The sequence below is a fragment of the Mercenaria mercenaria genome, chromosome 13, assembly GCF_021730395.1.
Source record: "Mercenaria mercenaria strain notata chromosome 13, MADL_Memer_1, whole genome shotgun sequence".
Taxonomy (NCBI): Eukaryota; Metazoa; Mollusca; class Bivalvia; order Venerida; family Veneridae; genus Mercenaria; species Mercenaria mercenaria.
The window spans coordinates 12,139,808-12,164,766 of record NC_069373.1 but is presented as its reverse complement, the minus strand read 5'-3'; the positions used below and the strand labels follow the sequence as shown (position 1 = coordinate 12,164,766).

At 36.3% G+C, this 24,959-nt stretch overlaps 1 protein-coding gene across 1 annotated transcript in view; it reads left to right on the top strand.

Moving 5' to 3' along the window:
- LOC123529825 (synaptophysin-like) overlaps positions 1–24,959 on the top strand; it is a 68,526-nt gene that overhangs the window by 12,066 nt on the left and 31,501 nt on the right. The window contains exon 2 of the mRNA XM_045310363.2: positions 1,008–1,073. Within this exon, the coding sequence (XP_045166298.1) occupies positions 1,008–1,073 (66 nt within the window). The remainder of the gene's footprint in view (positions 1–1,007; positions 1,074–24,959) is intronic.

The window sequence follows — 24,959 nt, the reverse complement described above, 5'->3', positions numbered from 1 at the left end:
GGTCAAAAGGGACTGTTTGCTAATTTTTGCTTGTGAATACGATAGAGACCATATTTTGCAATCAGCTTTAATCAAACTTGCACAGAAGTTGTATTGGCATAATATCTCGGTTCCTTTTGAAAACTGGCCAGATCCCATCTTGGGTTCTAGAGTTATTGCCCCTTAAAGGGCCAAAATTTGCTATTTTTTGCTTGTGAACACGATAGAGACCACATTTTGCAATCAACTTCAATCAATCTTGCACACAACTTGTATTGGCCTAATATCTCGGTTTCTTTCGAAAACTGGCCAGATCCCATCATGGGTTAGAGAGTTATGGCCCCTTAAAGGGCCAAAATTTGCTATTTTTGGCTTATGAACACGATAGAGACCACATCTTGCAATCAGCTTTTATCAAATATGCACACAACTTGTATTGGCATAATATCTTGGTTCCTTTTGAAAACTGGCCAGATCCCATTATGGGTTCCAGAGTTATGGTCCCTTAAAGGGCCAAATTTTGCTATTTCGGCTTTTGCAGCCATATAGAGACTTCATTTATGGTTTAATTTGATACAAACTTGCAAATAAACTCTAACCCTAACCCTAACCTGTTAGATCCAATCATAGGTTTTAGAGTTATGGCCCCTAAATGAACATTGAAAGATACCTCCCTTTATTTTATGTAAATCAATATATCTCAGCAGCATCTAATGAGATTGGTTAGAAATGTTATTTATGTCTTCCAGGGTAAGGAATAGTCATGCTCGTACAAAAATGCAGCATTTGAGTCTAGGACCCTCAAACTTGGTTTGGAGATTCGTCCTGACTAGTGACCTATGGGTCAAAAGGGACTGTTACAAGAAAATATTTATCCTGATGATATTTAAAGTGTATGCCTATGTGATCTATATGTCAAAACTTGATCTTATCATTAGGAGCAATGGTACTCAGGTGAGCGATATAGGGCCATCATGGCCCTCTTGTTCTTATTCTGTGTGAAAAATGTATTTTTTTTTTGTTTTCAGATTTTCAGTGGCTTTAATCTTGAGTGTCTTAAGGAACCAAGAGGTTTTATTAAACCAATCCAATGGGTAAGTACTTTGTACTTCAGTTTAAGTTACATGAACTCCAGAGTAAATTATATCCTGTGTTCCATAACATTTATAAGTAGCCACCATTTTTAGCTATTTTACTCACCCTGGCATTGGTATCACACCTTGGTTAAAGTTTTGCATGCAAGTACATGTAGCTATCATTTAAAGGCATATATCTTTGAAACTTATTTTTCCTTTTTCTAGGTCAATAACAAACCTCACAGGATCAAGTCCCACAACTCTGACATGTATTTTCGGCAAATTATGCCCCCTATCCTGGTTTAAGTTTTGCATGTTTGCAGTTACTATCTCCAAAACTAATGAAGATATGGATTTGAAACTTCACACGTTTCTTTGGGTTTATAGAACTAGGTTATAGTATCAAGTCCCATAACTCTGACATGTATTTTGCAAAACTATTTCCCCTTTGGACTAAAAACTTCTGGTCGAAGTTTTACACGCAAGTAACTTTCTCCAGAAGTAATGCAGATACTAGATTGAAACTCTGTAGATATTTTAACATTAAGGATAATATACCTGCTTCTCGGACAACAGTTCGAATAGTTGAGCTGGCTTATGGACAGCTCCTGTTTATACTGAATCGTCTCCCTTTGTAATTGTATTTGGTTTCTTACATTTTTTATTAGCTCATCTGAGCACAAAGTGCTCTGGGTGAGCTATTGTTATCACTCACCATCTGGCGTGCGGCTGTCCACACTTTTCCTCAAAGGACATCTCCTCTATAGCAGAAGTTAATGAAAGTTGGCCTGGATAATCCTTGTGTGGTCTTCTTCCAAAATTGTTAAAACTTTGCATATAGGAGCCACCAGAGCTATAAATATAAAACTCTTCAACACGGGTGGTAAACGCGCAATGCAATTCCCACTGGGAATACGCTTAAAATGGGTTGCGCGACTTCTGGTGCTGGTGTTGCGCATCAATATATACAAAATCGAGGTAGGTAGGTTTTTGTTTTTGTAAATAATGACACATTTACTAGTGCTTTCGAAAAAAAGCAAAATGCTATTCGACACAAAAATGAATAAAGATCATATGTTTGAAATACCAAATTATTAATTGAAGAATTGGCCCTGATATCACGAAAACTCTGCTGGCTCGATCTGTCAAAAAAAGTATTGAATCATGAGAAATGCAAATTTTCTAACTCTTGTGCCTTCTTTCTGGAAATGTGACGCTTCTTATGATCAAACACGTGTAAAACAGTCATGAATATAAACTTGAATGAAATGTTGCTTTTGGGGGAAAGATTGGCAAAAAAACATTCGGGAATGGGGGTTGCACAACCCCATTCCCGATGATTTTTGTCAATTATGTCCCCGTAAGCAGGATTTGAAGCAAATGATTTTGATATCCGTTACTTCATTACAGTTGAGTTATCATAAAAAGCATTAGATACCCTCAGATTAGGCATATGAGGTCAGAAACTGCCATTTTTGTTGATTTCATACTTTTTTCACGCTTCGTTTTTGTGATAATAGAGCCAAATCATAAATTACAAACCAGATATTTTACATATATGATGTATTATCATATTTGTGTCGAATAGCATTTTGCTTTTTTCGAGAAAAAAGGCCAGATCACCTAAGGTGTGGTCTTGGTGAGGCGTTGTATAAATTGAAACAATATGAGACAGTATAGTCAGCTAGGTGTACTGTAGTCAAGCCTTATGTGCAGAGCTCCAGATAAGATTTTAGGTTAAAGGGTATTTTACCCCCTAGATTTTTAGCCCACCATCTTCGTCCGTGGTCTGTCCGTCCGTTAACAATTTCTCGTTATCCCATGTCCTCAGAAACTACTGGGGGGATTTTGACCAAACTTTGTCAGAATGATGTATTGATACCCTAGTTGTGTCCCCCTGAAAATCAGACAGGTTCAACAATTTATGAGTGAGTTATGGCCCTTTGTTTATTTCTATAATTTAAATAGATTTATATAGGGAAAAACTCTGAAAATCTTCTTGTCCAAAAGCACAGAGCCTAGGGCTTTGATATTTGGTATGAAGCATCATCTAGTGGTCCTCTACCAAGATGATTCAAATTATTTCCCTGGGGTGAAATATGGCCCCGCCCTGGGGTCACATGATTTATATAGACTTATAATAGGGAAAAACTTTGAAAAACCTCTTGTCCAAAACCACAGGGCCTAGGGCTTTGATATTTTGTATGTGACATCATCTAGTGGTCTTCAACAAAGATTGTTGAAAAAAAAATTATCCCCCTAGGGTCAAATATGGCCCCGCTCTGGGGGTCATATGGTTTACATAGACTTATATAGGGAAAAACTTTGAAAATCTTCTTGTCCAAACCACAAAGCCTAGGGCTTTGATATTTGTAATGTAGCATCATCTAGTGGTTCTCTACCAAGTTTGTTCAAATTATCCCCCTAGGGTCAAATATGGCCCCGCCCCGGGGGTCACATTATTCATATAGACTTATATAGGGAAAAGCTTTTAAGATCTTCTTGTCAATAACTACAACATTCAAATTTGGACCACATGTATATTTTTGAGTGGCTAGATGAACCTTGACTTGAGTTGACCTTGATTTTGACCTAGTGACCTACTTTCACATTTCTATAGTAACAGCCTTCAAATTTGGACCACATGCATAGTTTTGTGCACAGGAAAAAACTTTGACCTTGACATTGACCTAGTGACCTACTTTCACATTTTTGAATGTACAGGCGTCAAATTTGGACCAATGCATAGTTCCGTGTTTGGAAATGAAATTTGACATTGATTTTGACCTAGTGACCTACTTTAACATTTCTCAAGCTACAGCCTTCAAATTTGGACCACATGCATAGTTTTGTGTACCGAAACAAACTTTGACCTTGACATTGACCTAGTGACCTTTCACATTTTTGAAGGTACAGCCTTCAAATTTGGACCACATGCATAATTTTGTGTTCCGAAATGAAATTTGACCTTGATTTTGACCTAGTGACCTACTTTCACATTTCTCAAGCTACAGCCTTCAAATTTGGACCACACGCATAGTTTTGTGTTTCGAAATTAAATTTCACCTTGATTTTGACCTGGTGATCTACTTTCACATTTCTCAAGCTACTGCCTTCAAATTTGGACCACATGCATATTTTTGTGTACCAAAATGAACTTTGATCTTGAAAATGACCTAGTGACCTACTTTCACATTATTTCTGAAGCTACAGGCTTCAAATTTGGACCACATGCATATTTTTGTGTTCTGAATTGTAATTTGACATTGATTTTCACCTAGTACCTACTTTCACATTTCTCAAGCTGCAGCCTCCAGATTTGAAGCACATGCATAGTTTTATATACTGAAATGAACTTTGACCTTGAAATTGATCTTGTGACCTACTTCCACATTTCTCAAGCTACAGCTTTCAAATTTGGACCACATGCATGGACCACATGCACAGTGTTGTGTACGGAAATGAAATTTGACCTTGATTTTGACCTTTGGCTAGTCTTGAAATTGGAACAGTCAAAAATGGCTCAATGGTGGGCCCCAAGATCACTCTGTGATCTCTTGTTTTTCAAAGGGTATTTTAGTCCTAGATATTTTTTCAAAAGGGTTTTTAGAATTTTTAAATGGTATTTCAGTCTTTGAAATTGTTTAAAGGGTAATAATATTAACTGTTTGTTGTATGATTTTTCGGAATTCATGTGCTCCGCTGAGGTGCCTTTGTCGACCAATACTGTTTTCCTGAATATAATTTTTAGAGCCTTCATTCAGATAGTTTAACATTTTGTTTACTCTATACACTACATCTTACACTACATCTTAATTTCAGCTACTGACCACTGCGATCTATCAACAGTCAGCAATATTTTGACTGCAAGTGCAAGTGATGTTGTTTTTTTTCAGAAACACCCACATGGTGATTCGGCTTTTTCTTGGCTGTTTCAACAGTTACTCATAATATGTCATAGATCACAGACTTAGCGATCTGACAGGCATTGTCCGAGTCATCTCTTGTCACACACTTTAGTATACTTGTAGAAAAAATGGCATTTTTTTACGATATCGTCAGCATTTGCCTAATGAGACGCCATTTTTAGCTTGACTATACGAAGTATAAGGAGAGCTATCCTACTCGCCCCAGTGTCGGCGTCGGCGTCTTTCCGCGTCCCCACCTTGGTTAAAGTTTTGGTGCACTTTGTCTTTTTTCAACTTATCTCTGTAATTACTTGATGGATTTGATTCAAACTTGAAATACTTATTCCTCATCATCATCCACATCACCTGACATAAGGGCCATAACTCTGGCACCAATATTTCATGAATTATCCCCCCTTTTCACTTAGATTTTCAGGTTAAAGTTTTGATGCACTTTCACTCTATCTCTGTTATTACTGAATGGATTTGATTCAAACTTAAAATAGTTGTTCAACATCATCACCCACATCATATGACACAAGGTGCATAACTCTGGCACCATTTTTTCATGAATTATTCCCCCTTTTTACTTAGAATTTCAGGTTAAAGTTTTGGTGCACTTTCACTCTACCTCTGTTATTAATGAATGGATTTGATTCAAACTTAAAATAGTTGTTCAGCATCATCACCCACATCATATGACACAAGATGCATAACTCTGGCACAATTTTTCATGAATTATTCCCCTTTTTACTTAGAATTTCAGGTTAAAGTTTTGGTGCACTTTCACTCTATCTCTGTTATTACTGAATGGATCTGATTCAAACTTAAACAGTTGTTCAACATCATTACCCTTATCATATGACAAAAGGTGCATAACTCTGGGACCAATTTTTCATGAATTATTTCCCCTTTTTATTTAGAATTTTAGGTTAAAGTTTTGATGCACTTTCACTCTGTCTCTGTTATTACTGAATGGATTTAATTCAAACTTAAAATAGTTGTTCAACATCATCACCCACACTATATGACACAAGCTGCATAACTCTGGCACCAGTATTTAATGAATTATGCCCCTTTTTGCTTAGGATATACTTATATAGTGTTTTGATACATTTTATCTTTACCTCTCTTATTACTTTAAGTTGATATTTTTGACATAGACTCAGGCTATTGTGCAATATCTTCATCCACAATTGGAGTCATTAAACACTCCTGTGACAGCTCTAGTTTCCTCAGATGTGCCCAGTTTCACTATTCAGCATCGAAATAGTCGAGCGCGCTGTCTCCTGTGACAGCTCTTGTTATTTGTTGTACTCGATTACAAAAAGGATGTGCTTGATTTACGATAAAATTGGATTACGCACTTTAATTGAGTAAGGCCATATCAAATTGATTAATAGTTCTTCGGAAAATTTTCCAAAAAAAATAGGAGCGGGCGAGCGAAATTTTTATTTTATTTTTTTTTTCTCAATTTTGATTTTTTCAGAGGCGGGTAGATTTTACATGGAGCGAGCGGGCTTTTTTTATTTTTTTTCCCCAGCTTGAACCCTTGAGGAGGCGGTTATGATTATATATAAAGTTAACATTTCTTTAGAAATAACACAGAAATCAAATATTTACAGTGTGGGTAACACAGTATATAGCTTTTCTATATGTTTTAAAGACTACATGAATGATTTTGCAAATAAATTCTTGCCAGAACTCAATGAATCACTTTTTTATACGCCCGTTTGAAAAACGGGACGTATTATGGGAACGCCCCGGGTGGGCGGATGGGCGGCGGGCGGCGTCCATAGACCTTGTCCGGAGCATATCTTCTACATGCATGGAGGGATTTTGATGAAACTTGGCACAGTTGTTCACGTGTCATGCGCAAGAACCAGGTCCCTAGGTCTAAGGTCAAGGTCACACTTAGAGGTCAAAGGTCAAATTCAAGTAGGACTTTCTCCGGATCATATCTTCTTCAGGCATAGAGGGATTTTGATGAAAGTTGGCACAATTGTTTATCATCATGAGACGGAGTGTCATGCGCAAGAACCAGGTCCCTAGGTCTAAGTCAAGGTCACACTTAGAGGTCAAAGGATACAAGAATGAAAACTTTGTCCGGAGTATATCTTCTTCATGCCTAGAGGGATTTTGATGAAAGTTGGCACAATTGTTTATCATCATGAGACGGAGTGTCATGCGCAAGAACCAGGTCCCTAGGTCTAAGGTCAAGGTCACACTTAGAGGTCAAAGGATACAATAATGAAAACTTTGTCCGGAGCATTTCTTCTTCATGCATGGAGGGATTTTGATGAAAGTTGGCACAATTGTTCATCATCATGAGACGGAGTGTCATGTGCAAGAACCAGGTCCCTAGGTCTAAGGTCAAGGTTACACTTAGAGGTCAAAGGATACAAGAAAGAAAACTTTGTCCGGAGCATATCTTCTTCATGCATGGAGGGATTTTGATATAACTTTGCACAATTGTTCACCACCATGAGGCAGAGTGTCGTGCGCAAGAACCAGGTCCCTAGGTCAAAGGTCAAGGTCACACTTAGAGGCCAAAAGTCAGATACAAGAATGACTTTGTCCGAAGCATTTCTTCTTCATGCATGGAGTGATTTTGATGTAACTTGGCACAATTATACACCATCATGAGACGAAGTGTTTATCTTCCCTTAGTTGTTACTGTAAATAACTTATATTGTAACTTTTTTATAATTGACCGTAGGGGAAAAAACAAGACCACTTTTCTGTGGTACAACATAGATGTTACTTTCAAATTTTAGGTGTATTTTAAGGTATCTCTACCTGGTAAGGAGTTTTTTTGTGGACTTAGAAAAACAAATGACTTACAATGATTACTAAACAACGACAAAATTAAAATTCCATTTGCAAATACAGGTGCTAGAGTAAAGAAATTTGCTGTGACGGGCGTATATTGTGACATTCTGGCACTCTTGTTTTTAATTTTGATTTTTCTACATTAATGTGAAGACGTGCTTATTTAATGGCACAGGATGAGGAATATTTAAGACAAAACAGGCACATGATAGTGTGGAATAACATTTCTTCTGAAACACAGTTAGATGGCTTTGACACATGAACAAATTTGTGCCCCTAGTGGAACTCCAACCCATAGAGGTGACAGGAGAAGTAATAAACCACTTGACCAGGGAGACCTGACAGAATTGGGCATACAGATGCTTAGACATTGCTCGAATCCCTTTGGAATAATTTTTAACAGATCATGATCAGGCTAGAATAAGCTTTTGTGGTAGAGATTCATTTCAGGCAAAAATAATAACAGACGGACAAAGAACGATCCCAATATGACCACACTTAAAAGTGTTGTTTGTTGTGCTTTGACTGAACTAGAAATTTAGAGTTGGGGAAGTCTGGTTTTTTTCAGTTTCTTTCGTTCAATCAATTTACAGCCAACTTTAAATATATCCTGGCATCATGTGTACAAACAGGCAAAACTGTGGTTACAAAAGGACAGAATTTGTTAGAAATTATTTTCATACCAACACTACTTATTTGAAAAGCTAAACAATTTTTAAATTGACTAAATGCTTTTAGATAGAATATCTGACTGATGTACTATTTAAAGGAGTTACGTTCAAAAAAATTTGGGTCGAGACAATATGATAGGTCGGTCAGGATCCGTGAACAAATATTTTTTTAAGATAGTAGTTGGCCTCAGCTTTGGGCTCTAGATCTAACATGCTGAATTAAACAACTGATAACAAATGGTTTGGAAACTTTATATCTGAACAATATTTCCAAATATTTTAATTGCATCCCCATGCTAGTCTTACAAGTTGGACTTCGTTCTTTTCACTGTATTGAACAAAAGTAGAATGTGCCTGTTTCATTACCTACCGGCACATCGAAGGCCATGTGTGGCACTAGCACAGACACTCCAGATTTAAAACAGATGATGAACAACACCATAATTCCTGACTTTTTTGAGTTTGGATCATCAGCTACATGTATCACTTTGACGCATTAAAACAGCGATAAAACCTGTTTTGCCGTTATTATTCCGGACCGCGTAATCGAAAAAAAAAAAAATTTCGGAGATTTTTATGTACGTGCGGGCGGGTAATTTTTTTTTTTTCTTGGGAATTGAATTATTGATGCGGTAGTTCCGATGAACGACATATCAATTTGGTATGGCCTAAAATACGTATCCCGTTTTTTTCAGTGCGTACCAGTACGCGTAGGTTTGATTTTAAATGCGTTTTTCGTAAATTTTAAAACGTATTTACGCAAATATGCATCTTATCTGAAGCTCTGAAGTAACATTATATAGATATAGATAGCAGTGCTCCAGCTAGCTATTTACAGCAGGGCGCATCGCCCGTTCCGAAATTCGTTCCGCCCTGTTGCCCCGCCAGGCACCCTGCCCGTTTTACAACCATTCATTTCTTTTTTTTTTTAGCCAAACTTCCCTTTTTTGCCTCAGTGATTATAATACACTGCTTTATTGCCCCCTTTTTATCGAGTGATACACGCCGGGGGGCATTGACATAATTAGCAAACAATTAAACAATTACCTGCTGTAATCGTGCCCGAGGCAGACCATGATATTTTAGACTGCTCCACTAGCATTAAAATCATTGAACCTTAGTGTTAAAACAGTTTGCAAACCAGTCTGAAATCATTATCATTTCGCGCCACCTGTCAAAGTGTACTTTCGTTTTCGGTAATATAGTCGTAAATACCCCTTTATACACAACTGAAACTTAAGTCCAGACAACAGACATTTATATGTAATTAATAAAAATCGATCACAATCAAATTTAAATAGGAAAATATTTTGATTTTATCGTTTTACAAGTTTTTGAAATCGAAAGTAAGTTGTCGTCTGCTTTGTGAAATTGCCGATTTTTCATGAAGATTTCTTTGAAATTAGTTTACTAAGATGTAATGACAGGGTACACTTTAATGTCAGATACTGTGAAATGCTGTTAAACTGTCTTTGCATCATAATATTTTTTCAAAAATATTGTTTAAACTGGACATTCGACGACTTTTAGAAAAAAGTGTAACCATATCCGGATATAAAATTTTGGATACCCGGAATATGTCTATTACAAGTGCTAAACTTGCTTTTAGACTGTTGTAAGTTAAAAACTTTGCCCGATTTCATTTATTTAAGTGGAAGTTTAAACTTTATTTTCTGTATATAATATGTTACAGGTATAAATTTATAAATATCAAGTAGCCTACATGGAGAAGATGTGTACTGAAATTGTAACAAGTAAAATAGGCCTTAACACATAGATATTGTTATTCAGTATGCAATTACAAAGAAATGTTACAAGTTGAAAATCAATGCCAAGTAAAATACAAACAGCAGAATTTTTAGTTAATTAATAGGTGCATTAGAGATGACAGACATAGCCTATTAAAAGACCATACCTAAAGTGTGCCAAAAAACATGCCTAAATTATGCCAAATTCTATGCCTAAAGTATGTTAAAATGCACTGTATGCATGGACCAGTTATATTTTTTTCCCGGGGGAGCACAGTCCCGGACCGACCACCACCCCAGAAGTGCCCTTTTCAGTGCCAGCACCCTGCCCTTTTTTAATCCTAGCTGGAGCACTGGATAGCACAAAACTGTTAACTACTTTAGATCTAAAATACAAGGAAATGATAAATAAGATAACTTCCCTTATTCAGTTATGAAATTGTCTCTTATAAATTAGAAAAACAGGATACAAACAATTAATTGTAAATTTGATTCATGAGTATCATGGGGTTACAGTTAAAGTATTGAAAGGGAAGGGGTGGTGTAGTGGATAAGGTGTCGGCTGCTCAATCCAGGGGTTGTAGGTTTGAGTCCCACTGGGATCACGACCATGACTTCTCATATGACACCAGTACTGGCTTTTCCAGGAAGGGGACTCGAGAGTGGTTCCAATAAGCTTGAAGCTTTCCTCACAATCAAGCTGATGATAAAGCTATATTTTGAGTTCATCTCAATTATTTTGATAGTATAAAAAATATGTCCAGAAATCAAAGCTTGTCTAAAAATTAACCAAATATGAAAGGGGCATAATTCTGTAAAAAAAACAAACAAACAAAGTGATGGGGATTGATTTGACACATGCAGATGTTGAAAACCAATATATATTTTGAGTTTGAAGTCATTATCTTTGATTATAACAAAGATAGGTTCCAAAAACGAAGCATGACCAAAAAGTTTAACCAAGTATAAAAGAGGCATAATTCTGTAAAAAAAACCCCAGGTTTATGGCACTGGCGCCAGATCAGAAAGAAAATGCCTCTGTACATATTTTACCCTTCCCCTAGGTATTCTATAAGAACCATGGTCGTGAACGGGAAAATATACTAACCCGTTTCAATCGCGCATTTTATACCTAAAACACGCAGTGGGGTAAATGTGTACTATGGATATCAAACAAGTGGTAATTTATCTTCCATTGTGTACCGGTCACATTTTTCAATACATCTTATCTTAGAAAAACAACGCGTAGTTTATAGTAATTTCAACATTACACAAAAAAACTTGCTTGAACTTCCCTGGTGAAGTTCCGTTCTAGATTACAAAACCATTCTGATTGGCTGTTGTAAAAATGTATGTCAATCGTCATTTTACTACACGTGTTCGCTAAAATGTGAAAATGCAGCAAAATGTGCAAAATGAATAAAATATACAGAACAGACGCAGACCAATGTATGATTTCAAATTAAAGATCATATACAAGATGAATTTCATTCTTCATTTCGAGTTTTAGTGTAAAATTTTGATTTTTTTTAAATCTGTTTTTGTTTGTTTACGTTTCGCCAAACATGTGCGCACTGCCGTGACCTCTAGACCGGATGTTCATTAGGGAAGTTCAAGCAAGTTTTTTCTGTAACGTTGACGAAAGCATAAAATATGTTGATAATCTCAGCAATATGGAATATTGAGACAATGTGACTGGTGCACGATGGAAGATAAATTATCGCTTGTTCAATATGCTAGGTACCCATTCACCGAACTGCGCGTTTAAGTTGAGAAATGTACGATTGAAACGTATTAATGCACTTTCCCGTTCATGACCATGGTTCTTATAGAATACCTAGGGGAAGGGTATAATATGTACAGAGGCATTTTCTTTCTGATCTGGCGCCAGTGGTTTATGGGAATTGTTTCCACACATGCAGATGTTGATGATAAAGATGTATGAGTTTCAAGTCATTATCTTTGATAGTACCAACTGTATGTCCAGCCCAAAACATTTACCTTGAAAATAACCTAAATATAACTTCCCAAATAATGGGCACAACCCCTGCATAAACTTTGTAAACGTATGCTGCACCATGTTTATGTTAAGATATAAGCAATAGTAAATAAGATGTGACAGAAAAACAAAGGTTGCCGCAAAAACTTTAACCAAGAAAGCCAACGTCAAAGCCGGGGCAAGTAGAATAGCACCCCTATTCTCCGAATAGTGGAGGTAAAATACAAAGAAAAAAATGAAAAACAAAATGTCCGGTGAAACTGAGCGGAATTAATATATATTCTTTTTAGCCCACCATCATCAGATGGTGGGCTATTCAAATCACTCTGCGTCCGTGGTCCGACATCCGTCCTTCCGTTAACAATTTCTCATTATTGCATCTCCTCAGAAACTACCAGGGGGATTTTGATCAAACTTTGTCAGAATGATGTATTGGTAACCTAGTTGTGTCCCCCTGAAAATCAGACTGGTTCAACAATCTTTAAGTAAGTTATGGCCCTTTGTTTATTTCTATAATTTACATAGATTTATATAGGGAAAAACTTTGAAAGTCTTCTTGTACAAAACCACAGAGCCTAGGGCTTTGATATTTGGTATGAAACATCATCTAGTGGTCCTCTACCAAGATGATTCAAATTATTTCCCTGGGGTGAAATATGGCCCTGCCCCGGGGGTCACGTGGTTTATATAGACTTGTATAGGGAAAAACTTCGAAAAACCTCTTGTCCAAAACCACAGGGCCTAGGGCTTTGATATTTTATATGTGACATCATCTAGTGGTCTTCTACTAAGATTGTTCAGATTATCCCCCTAGGGTCAAATATGGCCCCGCCCCGGGGGTCACATGGTTCATATAGACTTATATAGGGAAAAGCTTTTAGGCCTAAAAAAAAAATATGTTTGTTTCCTGTAACCCGACCGACCATAAGTTTTTACCGCCGACCGCAATTTTTTTATGGGCTGAAATTCGAGATTCTGATTATATCTTTATTGATTATAGGGATAATTTAGTTGTACCTGACCTCGTCGCGCATAGTCACGAACGTTCCTGGTTCAGTCGACATGAAACAACATGGCGAAAAGCCTGTTTGTCGGTAGACTCGAGGTTCCGGGTTTTCACCCGCGAAAATCGAGAAGTTTTCTTTGATGCATATCGAGTTCAAAAGTTCTGCCCCTTGTCAATCAAAATCTCGGTGAATTTCAATACTGTTCGCCGCCACAAGCGGAAGTATGGCAGTAGGCGGAGCGTCATATACTAATTAGCTACTGACAGATATAAATCACGCCACGCGCCGACTGACACGTGGTTATCTCGCGGTTTGTATTTAGTACTTCATTATGAAAGGTGTTTATTGATCAAGGTATAAACGTTAATTGATAAACAATTCGTAGAAGAGCAGTCTATTATCATGTTTGTACCACTTGTTCAGGGGTCACGCTGTCGGTTGCACTTAAGCCATTTGCGACAAAAGATTAATTGTGGCCCCGAAAATCTCTAATTGGCAAAAACGGCCCGAAGCTATGTCTGTCTGCAAAACTATGAACTTTGCCTGTTACACAATGTTTACTGAACAAAAGGAATCAGTGTAGAAAAAAAACTTGTATGAACAACATCTGTTATTGAAAGGCGGGAGCAAATTTTCAACAATTTTATTTGATTAGTAATTTAAATCAGGCCTCGACCTTAGCGGTGGACCGTTGGACCGACGCAACCAAAAATATCGGCAGGTCCACTATCAAAAGTTGGGTAGACCGACGGTCAACCAATTTTCAGTCACGGTCTGCAAATAAAATAAAACCCTTAAAAGTGAAAAAATAGGGGTGGTGGGGGGTGGGGGATCGTATCCATATCGGCGAATTCACAAAACGAAAGTTGATTTTGCCTTAGTGCGGCATTCTACAGTTATAAGCATTGGCGAGTTAAAGTCAGGATAGCACGAATGGACTATCCACCGATCAGGTGAGTGTTTTTTACGTGGTAACTTTACCAAATTGAGTCAGGCAAAATTACCTGGATTGACTGGAATTTACCCGCGAATTGTAAAAATATCAAAACGTCATGCTGGTAATTTTCCATTCCACAAGCACGTGCGCCCTATCGTAATACTTAATTTACATCGCAGTTACTTTTGACACAAAAAATGCGCGTAGTGCATTCTTTTTTTAATATAATCGCTTCAGATATTCAACACCGCTTGAGAACTAATACAGTTTGAATTCTATAACAATTTTAATAAGATATCGACAGGAATGTAGGCAAAATTCTTTTAAAACGATCAAATTTTCATATAATGTTTTGTAAAATTTCAAACAGCGCGATCTTGATTATTTATTTCCTTTTTAAAGTAAATAAATGGTACATACTATGGTAATAAAATTCAGACTTTTGACCAGAAAATACAAAAAACACAGTTAAAAAATCTTAAATAATGAAAAAGCGGCAGCAATTTAAATACATGGAGTAAAACGATTTTTTGGCAAACAGATTTCTGTTAGCACGGCAGAATAGGTTACGTGACCTCATGAACGTAAATAGAAATGTGGTTTTAAAATGAGGCAGTATGATGTCGTTACGATTTTTAATAAGTTTTAAATGAGTCTTCGTACATATATTTTTTGACACAACACTTTGTTAGATATTCTTCTCAAACAATAATGTAAATTTCTTGAGGGCAAATAGGTCAGCATCGTTCACGGTCTGACACATTTACATGTCAGTTTATTCGGGATATTGCACATTCGCTTTTAAAAAATTAAAGAAAAAAACTTTTTTACTGATTTCTTCTCAACAATTAAAGGAATCGAGAAAGTACGATCAGACAGTGATGTGTCACATGGCGTGAAAACATGACGTAATGCAATGACAATCTCGTGGAAACTATACCGCTTTGATCTCCACTGCAGATGCCACAATAACTGACACACTTCTTTTAGCTCTTTGAGGGGGTGTTAATTGATGATGAAAACGAGGCCAATTACTTAGTTTATCATCAGACTGATTACCGATAATTGTTGGTTTTTTTTTTTTTTTCACTTTCAACACTGGTGCTGATTGTGTCCATATTTTGGGACACTTTTCAAAATAATTATTTTTCGGGATAACAGATTGCTACAGTCTTCCATTTTTAATTATTTAGAAATAAGTCCTGTTTCTTTGAGTCATATGAAGTTATGACGTCTACAGCATCACAATTTATGAGATAGAATTGGAGGTCCACTAAAGTCTGAGCAGGTCTACTAGATTTTAGCAGTTGGTGAACCTGCTGGCAACAGGAAACAAACATATTTTTTTTAGGCCTTAAAAACTTCTTGTCAGTAACCTACAACATTCAAATTTGGACCACATGTATGGTTTTGAGTGGCTAAATTAACCTTGACATGAGTTGACCTTGATTTTGACCTAGTGACCTACTTTCACATTTCTGTAGCTACAACCTTCAAATTTGGACCACATGCATAGTTTTGTGCACTGAAAAAAACTTTAACCTTGACATTGACCTAGTGACCTACTTTCACATTTTTGAAGGTACAGGCTTCAAATTTGGACCACATGCATAGTTTCGTGTTCCGAAATAAAATTTGACCTTGACATTGACCTAGTGATCTACTTTCACATTTCTCAAGCTACAGCCTTCAGATTTGGACCACGTGCATCGTTTTATGTACCGAAACAAACTTTGACCTTTACATTGACCTAGTGACCTACTTTCACATTTTTGAAGGTACAGGCTTCAAATTTGGACCACATGCCTAGTTCTGTATTCTGAAATAAAATTTGACCTTGATTTTGACCTAGTGACCTACTTTCACATTTCTCAAGCTACAGCCTTCAAATTTGGACCACATGCATGGTTTTGTGTACTGAAATGAACTTTGACCTTTACATTGACCTAGTGACCTACTTTCACATTTTTGAAGGTACAGGTTTCAAATTTGGACCACATGCATAGTTTTGTATTCCGAAATAAAATTTGACATTGATTCCTACTTTCACATTTCTCAAGCTACAGCCTTCAAATTTGGACCACTTGCATAGTTTTGTGTACCGAAATGAACTTTGACCTTAAGATTGACCTAGTGACCTACTTTCACATTTCTGTAGCTACAGGCTTCAAATTTAGACCACATGCATAGGATTGTGTACCGAAACAAACTTTGACCTTGACATTGACCTAGTGACCTACTTTCACATTTTTGAAGGTACAGGCTTCAAATTTGGACCACATGTATAGATTTGTGTTCTGAAGTGAAATTTGACCTTGATTTTGACCTAGTGACCTACTTTCACATTTCTCAAGCTACAGCCTTTAAATTTGGACCACTTGCATAGTTTTGTGTACCGAAATAAACTTTGACCTTAAGATTAACCTAGTGACCTACTTTCAGATTTCTCAAACTACAGCTTTCAAACTTGATGCACATGAATAGTTTTGTGTACAAAGAACTTTGTCCTTGAAATTGATCTAGTGACCTACTTTCACATTTCTCAAGCTACAGCTTTCGAATTTGGACCACATGCACAGTGTTTTGTATGGAAATGAAATTTGACCTTGAGCTAGTCAGTAAGTCTTGAAATTTGGAACACTCAAAAATGGCACATTGGTGGGCACCAAGATCACTCTGTGATCTCTTGTTCTTGATTTGGAATTTTTAAAATATTTTAGAAACAAGAAGTCGTATTCTAATGTTCATAATATTACTAAACTTCAGTTTGAAAGAAAGAATATTTTTAGCCAAATCTGGAGGTCAGTGCCTTTAATGTTAGGGAGGGCTCATTATGTGGTAAGCACTTCTTGCCCAAACATTTTTGTGAACCACTAGTCTGCTGCAGATCATTTACACATGATGGTATGGTCATACTGGGAAGAGACATCATTCATAAGAAAAAGTATATAATAATGGACTGTAAGAATTTTGATATGTAGAATCCCTCAACATGGAATTTTGATAAAATTTGTTTTCCAAGAATAACAAAAGGCTCAAAATGCAAAGATGTAGAAAAGTGTGTTCTGTCTGATGGCCACATCAAAACCATATAAAAAGTTGTGCAGAAACCTTAGTAATTCTACCTTTTATGGCAAGCACCTTGTGTTTACAAATGTACCTAATTTGCATTTCAACAAAGTTATTCAGAATTTCATTTAGAGAGTACTATCTCCTTATGTTGTAAGCACTTTTTTGCCCAAGCCCCTTGCAATACTGCATGTACTAGTAAAAGTAATAGGTTAGGAGGATTGTCTCATAATGTTGTAAACACTTGATTCCCAAAGATTTGATGATAAGGTGGGCCATCTAATTATGTGGTAAGCTTTTATTGCCCAAATCCTTTCCTGTATTGTATGTACAAAAATGTACTAGCAAAAATAATTGATGCTAGGAAGGTTCTCATAATGTCAAACACTAGTTGCTCCAACACTGTGGTATGACATAAATCCTAGCAAAGTAACTCATGATAATGTTCTCCATAACGATTTGATAAAAGACATTCTGTCTGAAATCATACGTCTTCCACCTCGGATTCATGTTGGGAAGTTGGCAATTACTTGTGGAGAATAGGTTTGTACTGGTAAAGAATCCAGGAATACTCACCAGGCTAGTTTAATTGACTGCCAGTGCTATGACATAACTTAAATACTGTTGAACTCAAAACAAACAAGACTATAATCCTTGTCAGGCTGGACACGATTGATTCAGCCTTTGCGACCAGTGTAGATCATGATCAGCGTGCACATCCATGCAGTCTGATCATGATCTGCACTGTTCGCCATCCTGTCAGTTTACTTTTGGTAATCACCCCGTTTAACAGTTAATGGCACTGTCCAAATTGAAAGATGGACAAGTTCATTATAGAAATTTAGCAGGGTATGGGATAAAGTACATGATACTTAATGCAGTGCAGAATGATGATTGATTAGAAGTCATTATCAGATCTATTGTGGTATCAGTTTCTTGTATTAAGGCTGGTCCAATATGAATCCGGTGCTATGAAAGAGTTGTGCTTACAGTAATGATCTGATACCTAGGGAAATAAGATAGACTCACATTGCTTTTACTTCATACAATTGCTATAGAAAGAAAATAATGCTAGACACAAGTTATTAAGATTGTGTCACAAGTATTTTTCTTCTTCACTAGATAGTGTCACAGTATGAAAATATTGATAAGAAATAGCACGGAAAAAAAAATGAGACAAAAGAATGGTTTGGATGTGTGACCAGAGACAAAAGAACTTTGGTCTTCTTTCTCTGAAATTAAGGAAACTGTGTTTTGGATTATTAACTAGTCTTATAAAAAAAATAACTAAATGGGTTTTTTTGCATAGAACTATAATGTAGTATTGAAAACATTATATGGAAAATGTAGTATTAGATTGGAATTAGAAAAAAAAGCACCATCTGTCAACTTTGATAAATGTTTTAAGAAAATCATCTGAGGAATGAAGGAAAATACACAGCTGTTGAGAGAAAATGATTGAAGTATCAAGTGCCATAAGTTTAATTTGTAAATGCTTCAGTTTTAAAGAAGTGCTTGAGATATTTTTCTCAAGACAGTATTGGCAGTACAATGAACAGAAATGGAATGACTGACGGATAGCTGTATTAGAATCAGATCAGCAATGAAATAGTGGTTTTATTTGTAGCAGATCGGTATATTATGAACTCTGAAATAAAAATGAAATATTATAGTATGAATAGATGAAATTTTTCATAATTTGGAATAAAAAGGAGATAAGGTGGATATATGGTTGTATAAAGAGGTGAAATTTTTCAGTATTCCAATAAAAGGAGACAAAGTGAAAATATGATAGTGTAAATAGGTGAAATTTTTCAGTATTCCAATATAAGAAAGCAAAGTGAAAATACAAGGTGCCTATACCACGTGACTTTTATGGCTATGTGTGGGTATAAAAAACATAAACAGCCGTCGATTCAGGTAACATGTTTCATGATAACTTTCTTAATTCTGCACCAATTTTATTCAAATAAAGACGAGGGCCCGGCCATAAGAAAAATACAGTCACGGCCCATCAGTTTGAAATAAATTTGTATTTTTGTCGTAAAGTGCAACCGCGTATTTTTCAGTCAGATAATCGACGTGCTATGTGTGGGTGCATTCTGTTAAAATCGTTTATCAAACTCTTAAAAATGCGTTCAGCAACAGGGCAAATGGAACCGAGAATGTTATTTTACCTTGTTTGACAGTTGCAAAATGATTGTTAAGAAATATAGCGTATTCCTCTCATTTTTTTAAATAAAAGAAAAAATGTTATGTGTGGGTGCCGCTAAATTCATGCTATGTGTGGGAGTAAACTCATAAAAATGATACCGTTGCTTGAGATACTTGCACTAAGTGAGTTTTAACTTACTCGTAAAAAATGTTACCTGAATCGACGACTGTTTATGTTTTTTATACTCCCACATAGCCATAAAAGTCACGTGGTATAGGCACCGTGAATATGATAGTGTAAATAGGTGAACTTTTTCAGTATTCCAATATAAGGAGACAGAGTGAAAGTAGATAGTGTAAATAGGTGAAATTTTTCAGTATTCCCGTATAAGAAGACAAAGTGAAAATATGATAGTGTAAATAGAAGATTTTTTTCATTATTTGGATGTAAGAAGACAAAGTGGAAATATGATAGTTATGATTATATTTCTCAAAATATTTGATGTGGTAAGTTTCTCCAACAGGTTGAATACACCAAGGCCAAGCTGTATGAGTTCTTTTTAGCTCACCTGTCACATAGTGACAAGGTGAGCTTTTGTGATCACCCTTCGTCCGTCGTCCGTCCGTGCGTGCGTCCGTCCGTGCGTCCGTCAACATTTTCTTGTCTGCACGATAGTGTTTTCATTTATGATTTTATTTTAACCAAACTTGCACACAACTTGTATCACCATAAGATCTCGGTTCCTTCCTTGAACTGGCCAGATCCCATAATGTGTTCCTGAGTTATGGCCCCTGAAAGGGCCAAAATTAGCTATTTTGACCTTGTCTGCACAATAGCAGCTTCATTTATGATTTTATTTTAACCAAACTTGCACACAACTTGTATCACTATAAGATTTTGGTTTCTTTCTTGAACTGGCGAGATTCCATTATGGGTTCCAGAGTTATGGCCCCTGACAGGGCCAGAATTAGCTATTTTGACCTTGTCTGCACAATAGGAGCTTCATTTATGATTTGAATTTTATTAAACTTGCACAAAACTGTGTTGCCATAAGATCTCAGTTCCTCTGTTGAACCGGCCAGATTCCATTATGGGTTCCAGAGTTATGGCTCCTTAAAGGTCCAAAATTGGCTATTTTGGCTTTTGCAGCCATATAGAGACTTCATTTATGGTTTTATTTGATGCAAACTTCCAAAATATCTTCAACAACAATTAATATTGGATTCCATGACAAATCAGATCCAATCGTAGGTTCCAGAGTTATTTTATATCTGATTACCTCCCCTGATTTTAATCAAAATGGATTTATATCAGTAAGTCTTTATAGGACTTATTTGAAATTTCATTATTGGCATTAGTTGGACTGAGCAAATCAGGGTAGATAACTATGGACTGATTTTATGTCAAATTACCTCTCTTTAAATGGGTATATCTCCGTAACTAATGAAGATACTGATCTGAATTTTCATTTATGTCAACAGATTTATTTGGCAGATCCTTCTTTTGTTCACTTACAATAATTTTCTTTTTAATTACTTCCCTTTTACGTTACTATAAATAGCTTTTTTTGTGTAATTTTTTTATTATTGGCCGTAGGGAAAAACCAAGACCACTTTTCTGTGATACAACATGGATGGTACCTCCAATTTTTAGGTGTATTTTGACATATCTGTACCTTTTAAAAATTTTTTTTTTTTTTTGGTTAAATTTCTTCCCTTTGTTGTTCCTGTCCTTTGGACTTAGATATTTTGTCTGAGGACCTTCTTGTCCTCAAGTGCAATGATAACAGGTGAGCGATATAGGGCCATCATGGCCCTCTTGTTTAGCTTCACTCTGTTTGAAGAATATGGAGAGCTATACTACTCAAGTTGTGTTTATAACAATCTCTACCTGTAGGCAAGAGTACATAACTCTGTTAAGTATTTTGGCTGAATTATGGCCTTTTTTTGACTTGGAAATTGATTCAGATTTCGTACAAGTCCATGTTTTGTCAAAACTATTTGACATGTGGCTTTGAAACTTTGAACACTTGCTTATCATCATGATCTCCATCTGTAGGCAAAAGTGCCTAACACTGTCAACTATTTTAGCAGAATAATGGCCCTTTTTGGACTTGGAAATCAGTTAAATTTTTTCATACTAGTCCATATTTCACCTAACCTGTTTGTCATAATTATGGCCTTGAAACTTTGACCACTTTTTGACCATCATAGTCTACATATGTAGGCAAGACTACATAACTAAGGACAAGGACTTTAGCTAAGTTATGGCCCTTTTTTGACATAGAAATTAGTTATTAGTTTCGCATACCATTCCATATTTTGTCTTAACTGTTTTATATATTGTATTAGTCATGAGCTGGATTTCTGCTGTTTACCTAGGGTTTTATAATTTCTGGGTCCATAAATTCATCAGTATTTGAGGTCTGAAACTTAGACATAGACTTTGAAATATTGAAAGTACTTTTTGCTCTGAATTTGTATCACCATGTATCACTGTCATTAAAACTTGATTCTTAAACAACAGTTACTCTACAACAAAAAGCTATAGGAAGTGACCGTAACTAGCAGTTTGAATTTTTAGAGGTTAAGTCCAGGTCTTAATTCAGACTTAGAATTTGAATGAATTCTGGGCCCATTTCATTGGTGTTATGGACTTTAAAATGCGAATTTTTCATTTTGCTCTATCATTGTTGAATTAGCACAGGTAATAATGAAACTTTACATGAAGTGTGCATTCTGATAATAATTCTGCTATGAACACAGTAACTGTTATGATAAATTCAAGCCTAATTAAATAATAGACCAGCTGTTGGTGACTATAACAAACCTGGTGTCAGTATATTATGTGACTGGGAGGTGTATCATGTCATGTGTCTATGGCATGATATTCCAGTGAGGCAGCAGTGTAAAGTTTGGCCTTTAAATAATGCTCACTGCTACAAGTAGATGCCATCGTTTATATGACTGAAAAATTGTTGAAAAAGATGTTAAACCCAAAAACACAAACACGGACCCTGATCCTGTACAAAGTCAATTCTTTAGTGTTAGTCTACAAATGAGGTTAAAGTCAACTGCAGAGGCGTTGGCGTGTCTGCATTCTCCATTGTAGAAATTAAGATTTTACTTAAATACTTTTTGCGATTTGATGTTTCTTGCTATACAGTAACATTTGAAAGATACTGAAATTTGTTTTAAACTTGAAAATATACTAACTTTACAGTTTCACCTTTGTCCATAATATAGAATCTGCAAAATGGTGGAAAGCTGTCAATAAGTGTATAACCAAGGTAGACCTATAGGTCTGCTAGCATTTCACATAATTTTTATGCTCCCGAAGGGAGGCATATAGTTTTTGAACCGTCTGTCCGTCTGTCTGTCAGTCTGTCCGCAATTTTCGTGTCCGGTCCATATCTTTGTCATCGATGGATAGATTTTCAAATAACTTGGCATGAATGTGTACCACAGTAAGACGATGTGTCGCGCACAAGACATAGGTCCGTAGCTCAAAGGTCAAGGTCACACTTAGACATTAAAGGATAGTGCATTGATGGGCGTGTCTGGTCCATATCTTTGTCATCGATGGATGGATTTTCAAATAACTTGGCATGAATGTGTACCACAGTAAGACGACGTGTTGCGCGCAAGACCCAGGTCCGTAGCTCAAAGGTCAAGGTCACACTTAGACTTTAAAGGATAGTGCATTGATGGGCGTGTCCGGTCCATATCTTTGTCATCCATGGATGGATTTTCAAATAACTTGGCATGAATGTGTACCACAGTAAGACGATGTGTCATGCGCAAGACCTAGGTCCGTAGCTCAAAGGTCAAGGTCATACTTAGACGTTAAAGGTCATTTTTCATGATAGTGCATTGATGGGCGTGTCCGGTCCATATCTTTGTCATTCATGCATGGATTTTAAAATAACGACGTGTAGCGCGCAAGACCCACCTCCGTAGGTCAAAGGTCCTAAACTCTAACATCGGCCATAACTATTCATTCAAAGTGCCATCGGGGGCATGTGTCATCCTATGGAGACAGCTCTTGTTATTATGGACATGCCACTTGCTTCTGTCTATATTTTTGCTACCATTTCCTCATTCTTGCCTTTTCAAAATGCATTTAAAACATTTTCTGAATCATCGTTTATATTAGGTTATTTGAAAATAATCTTGTATGAGCTCACAAGTATTGTATCTTCCAAACCCCTAAGGAATTCCTGAAACAATGTATCCCAGACACAGATATGGGAAACACAGTTTTAGATACAGTAGATCCCAGACTGATATACTTCAGACAAAAAACTTTTAAACTTACAGGTTTCAGTTGCAATATTTTTGAGACACATGAAAGTTCATAGTTATGTAAGTTTATAGAATGCTTTTTGACAAATTTTACATGCATATGCAGGTTTAGACTGCAGTCTAAATGTTTTGCCTCCTTTCATATAATGAAATTTTGGACAAATAGATAGCATGACTTTATGTTTCTCTGTTATTTCTGGGAGGACACTCCAGTCGAAATACAACATTATTTCAGTTAAGTCTGCAAGAAAAATAACAGATTAAGTTATTTCTTGGTGATAAGACGTTGTGTGAAACCCTTCTTGGCTTTGTGAAACAAATCTAATGTATGGTTTTTTCTGAAAATTACTTTGGCTGTGCTTAGCAAGTAATATTTCTCCTTGCAGTATTTTCAGATGATTACATTACTGTATTAAATGCAATCAGTATCATTTGTTCTTAAAATGTTTTTGTTAATGATTCTACAAAACTTTAAGTGTTTTTATGGTATGGGTTACTTTAAGCACTGAATCAGAGCACATTAATAGTCTTTACCAGTGTTCCAGGGAGTAATTGTGTTATACAGCAATTTGTGTAACATAATCACATTTCCTCCCATGGGTGTCCTCTCTCATTTTATCTAGACAGATGTATCAAACTTGGACTTAAATGCTGAGGAAAATTGTACAATAGGTGTTCAGAGTTTGATTATGCTATACATATGTATAATATGCAAATATCTAGTTGAGATATTTTCATGTTCCTTGCAAAAGCTCAGGCATCTAGGCTCATTTGAGCAAACCATATAGTTCCTGGCCATCAACCTTTTATATTCCTTTTTAGCTCGACTATTCGAAGAATAAGTAGAGCTATCCTACTCACCACGGCGTTGGCGTCGGTGTCGGCGTCACACCTTGGTTAAGTTTTTCGTACCAGTCCACATTTTGACAAAGTCTTTTGAGGTAAAGCTTTGAAACTTTCAGCACTTGTTTACCATCATCATGGCCAGTTATAGGCAAGAGCACATAACTCCATCAAGGATTTTGACTGAATTATGGCCCCTTTTGTCTTAGAAATCAAGGTTAAGTTTTTCATACCAGTTCATATTTTGACAAAGTCTTTTAAGATAAAGCTTTGAAACATTCAACACTTGTTAACCATCACCATGGCCAGTTATAGGCAAGAGTACATAACTCCATCAGGGATTTTGGCTGAATTATGGCCCCTTTTGACTTAGAAATCTTGGTTAAGTTTTTCGTACCAGTTCATATTTAGACAAAGTCTTTTGAGATAAA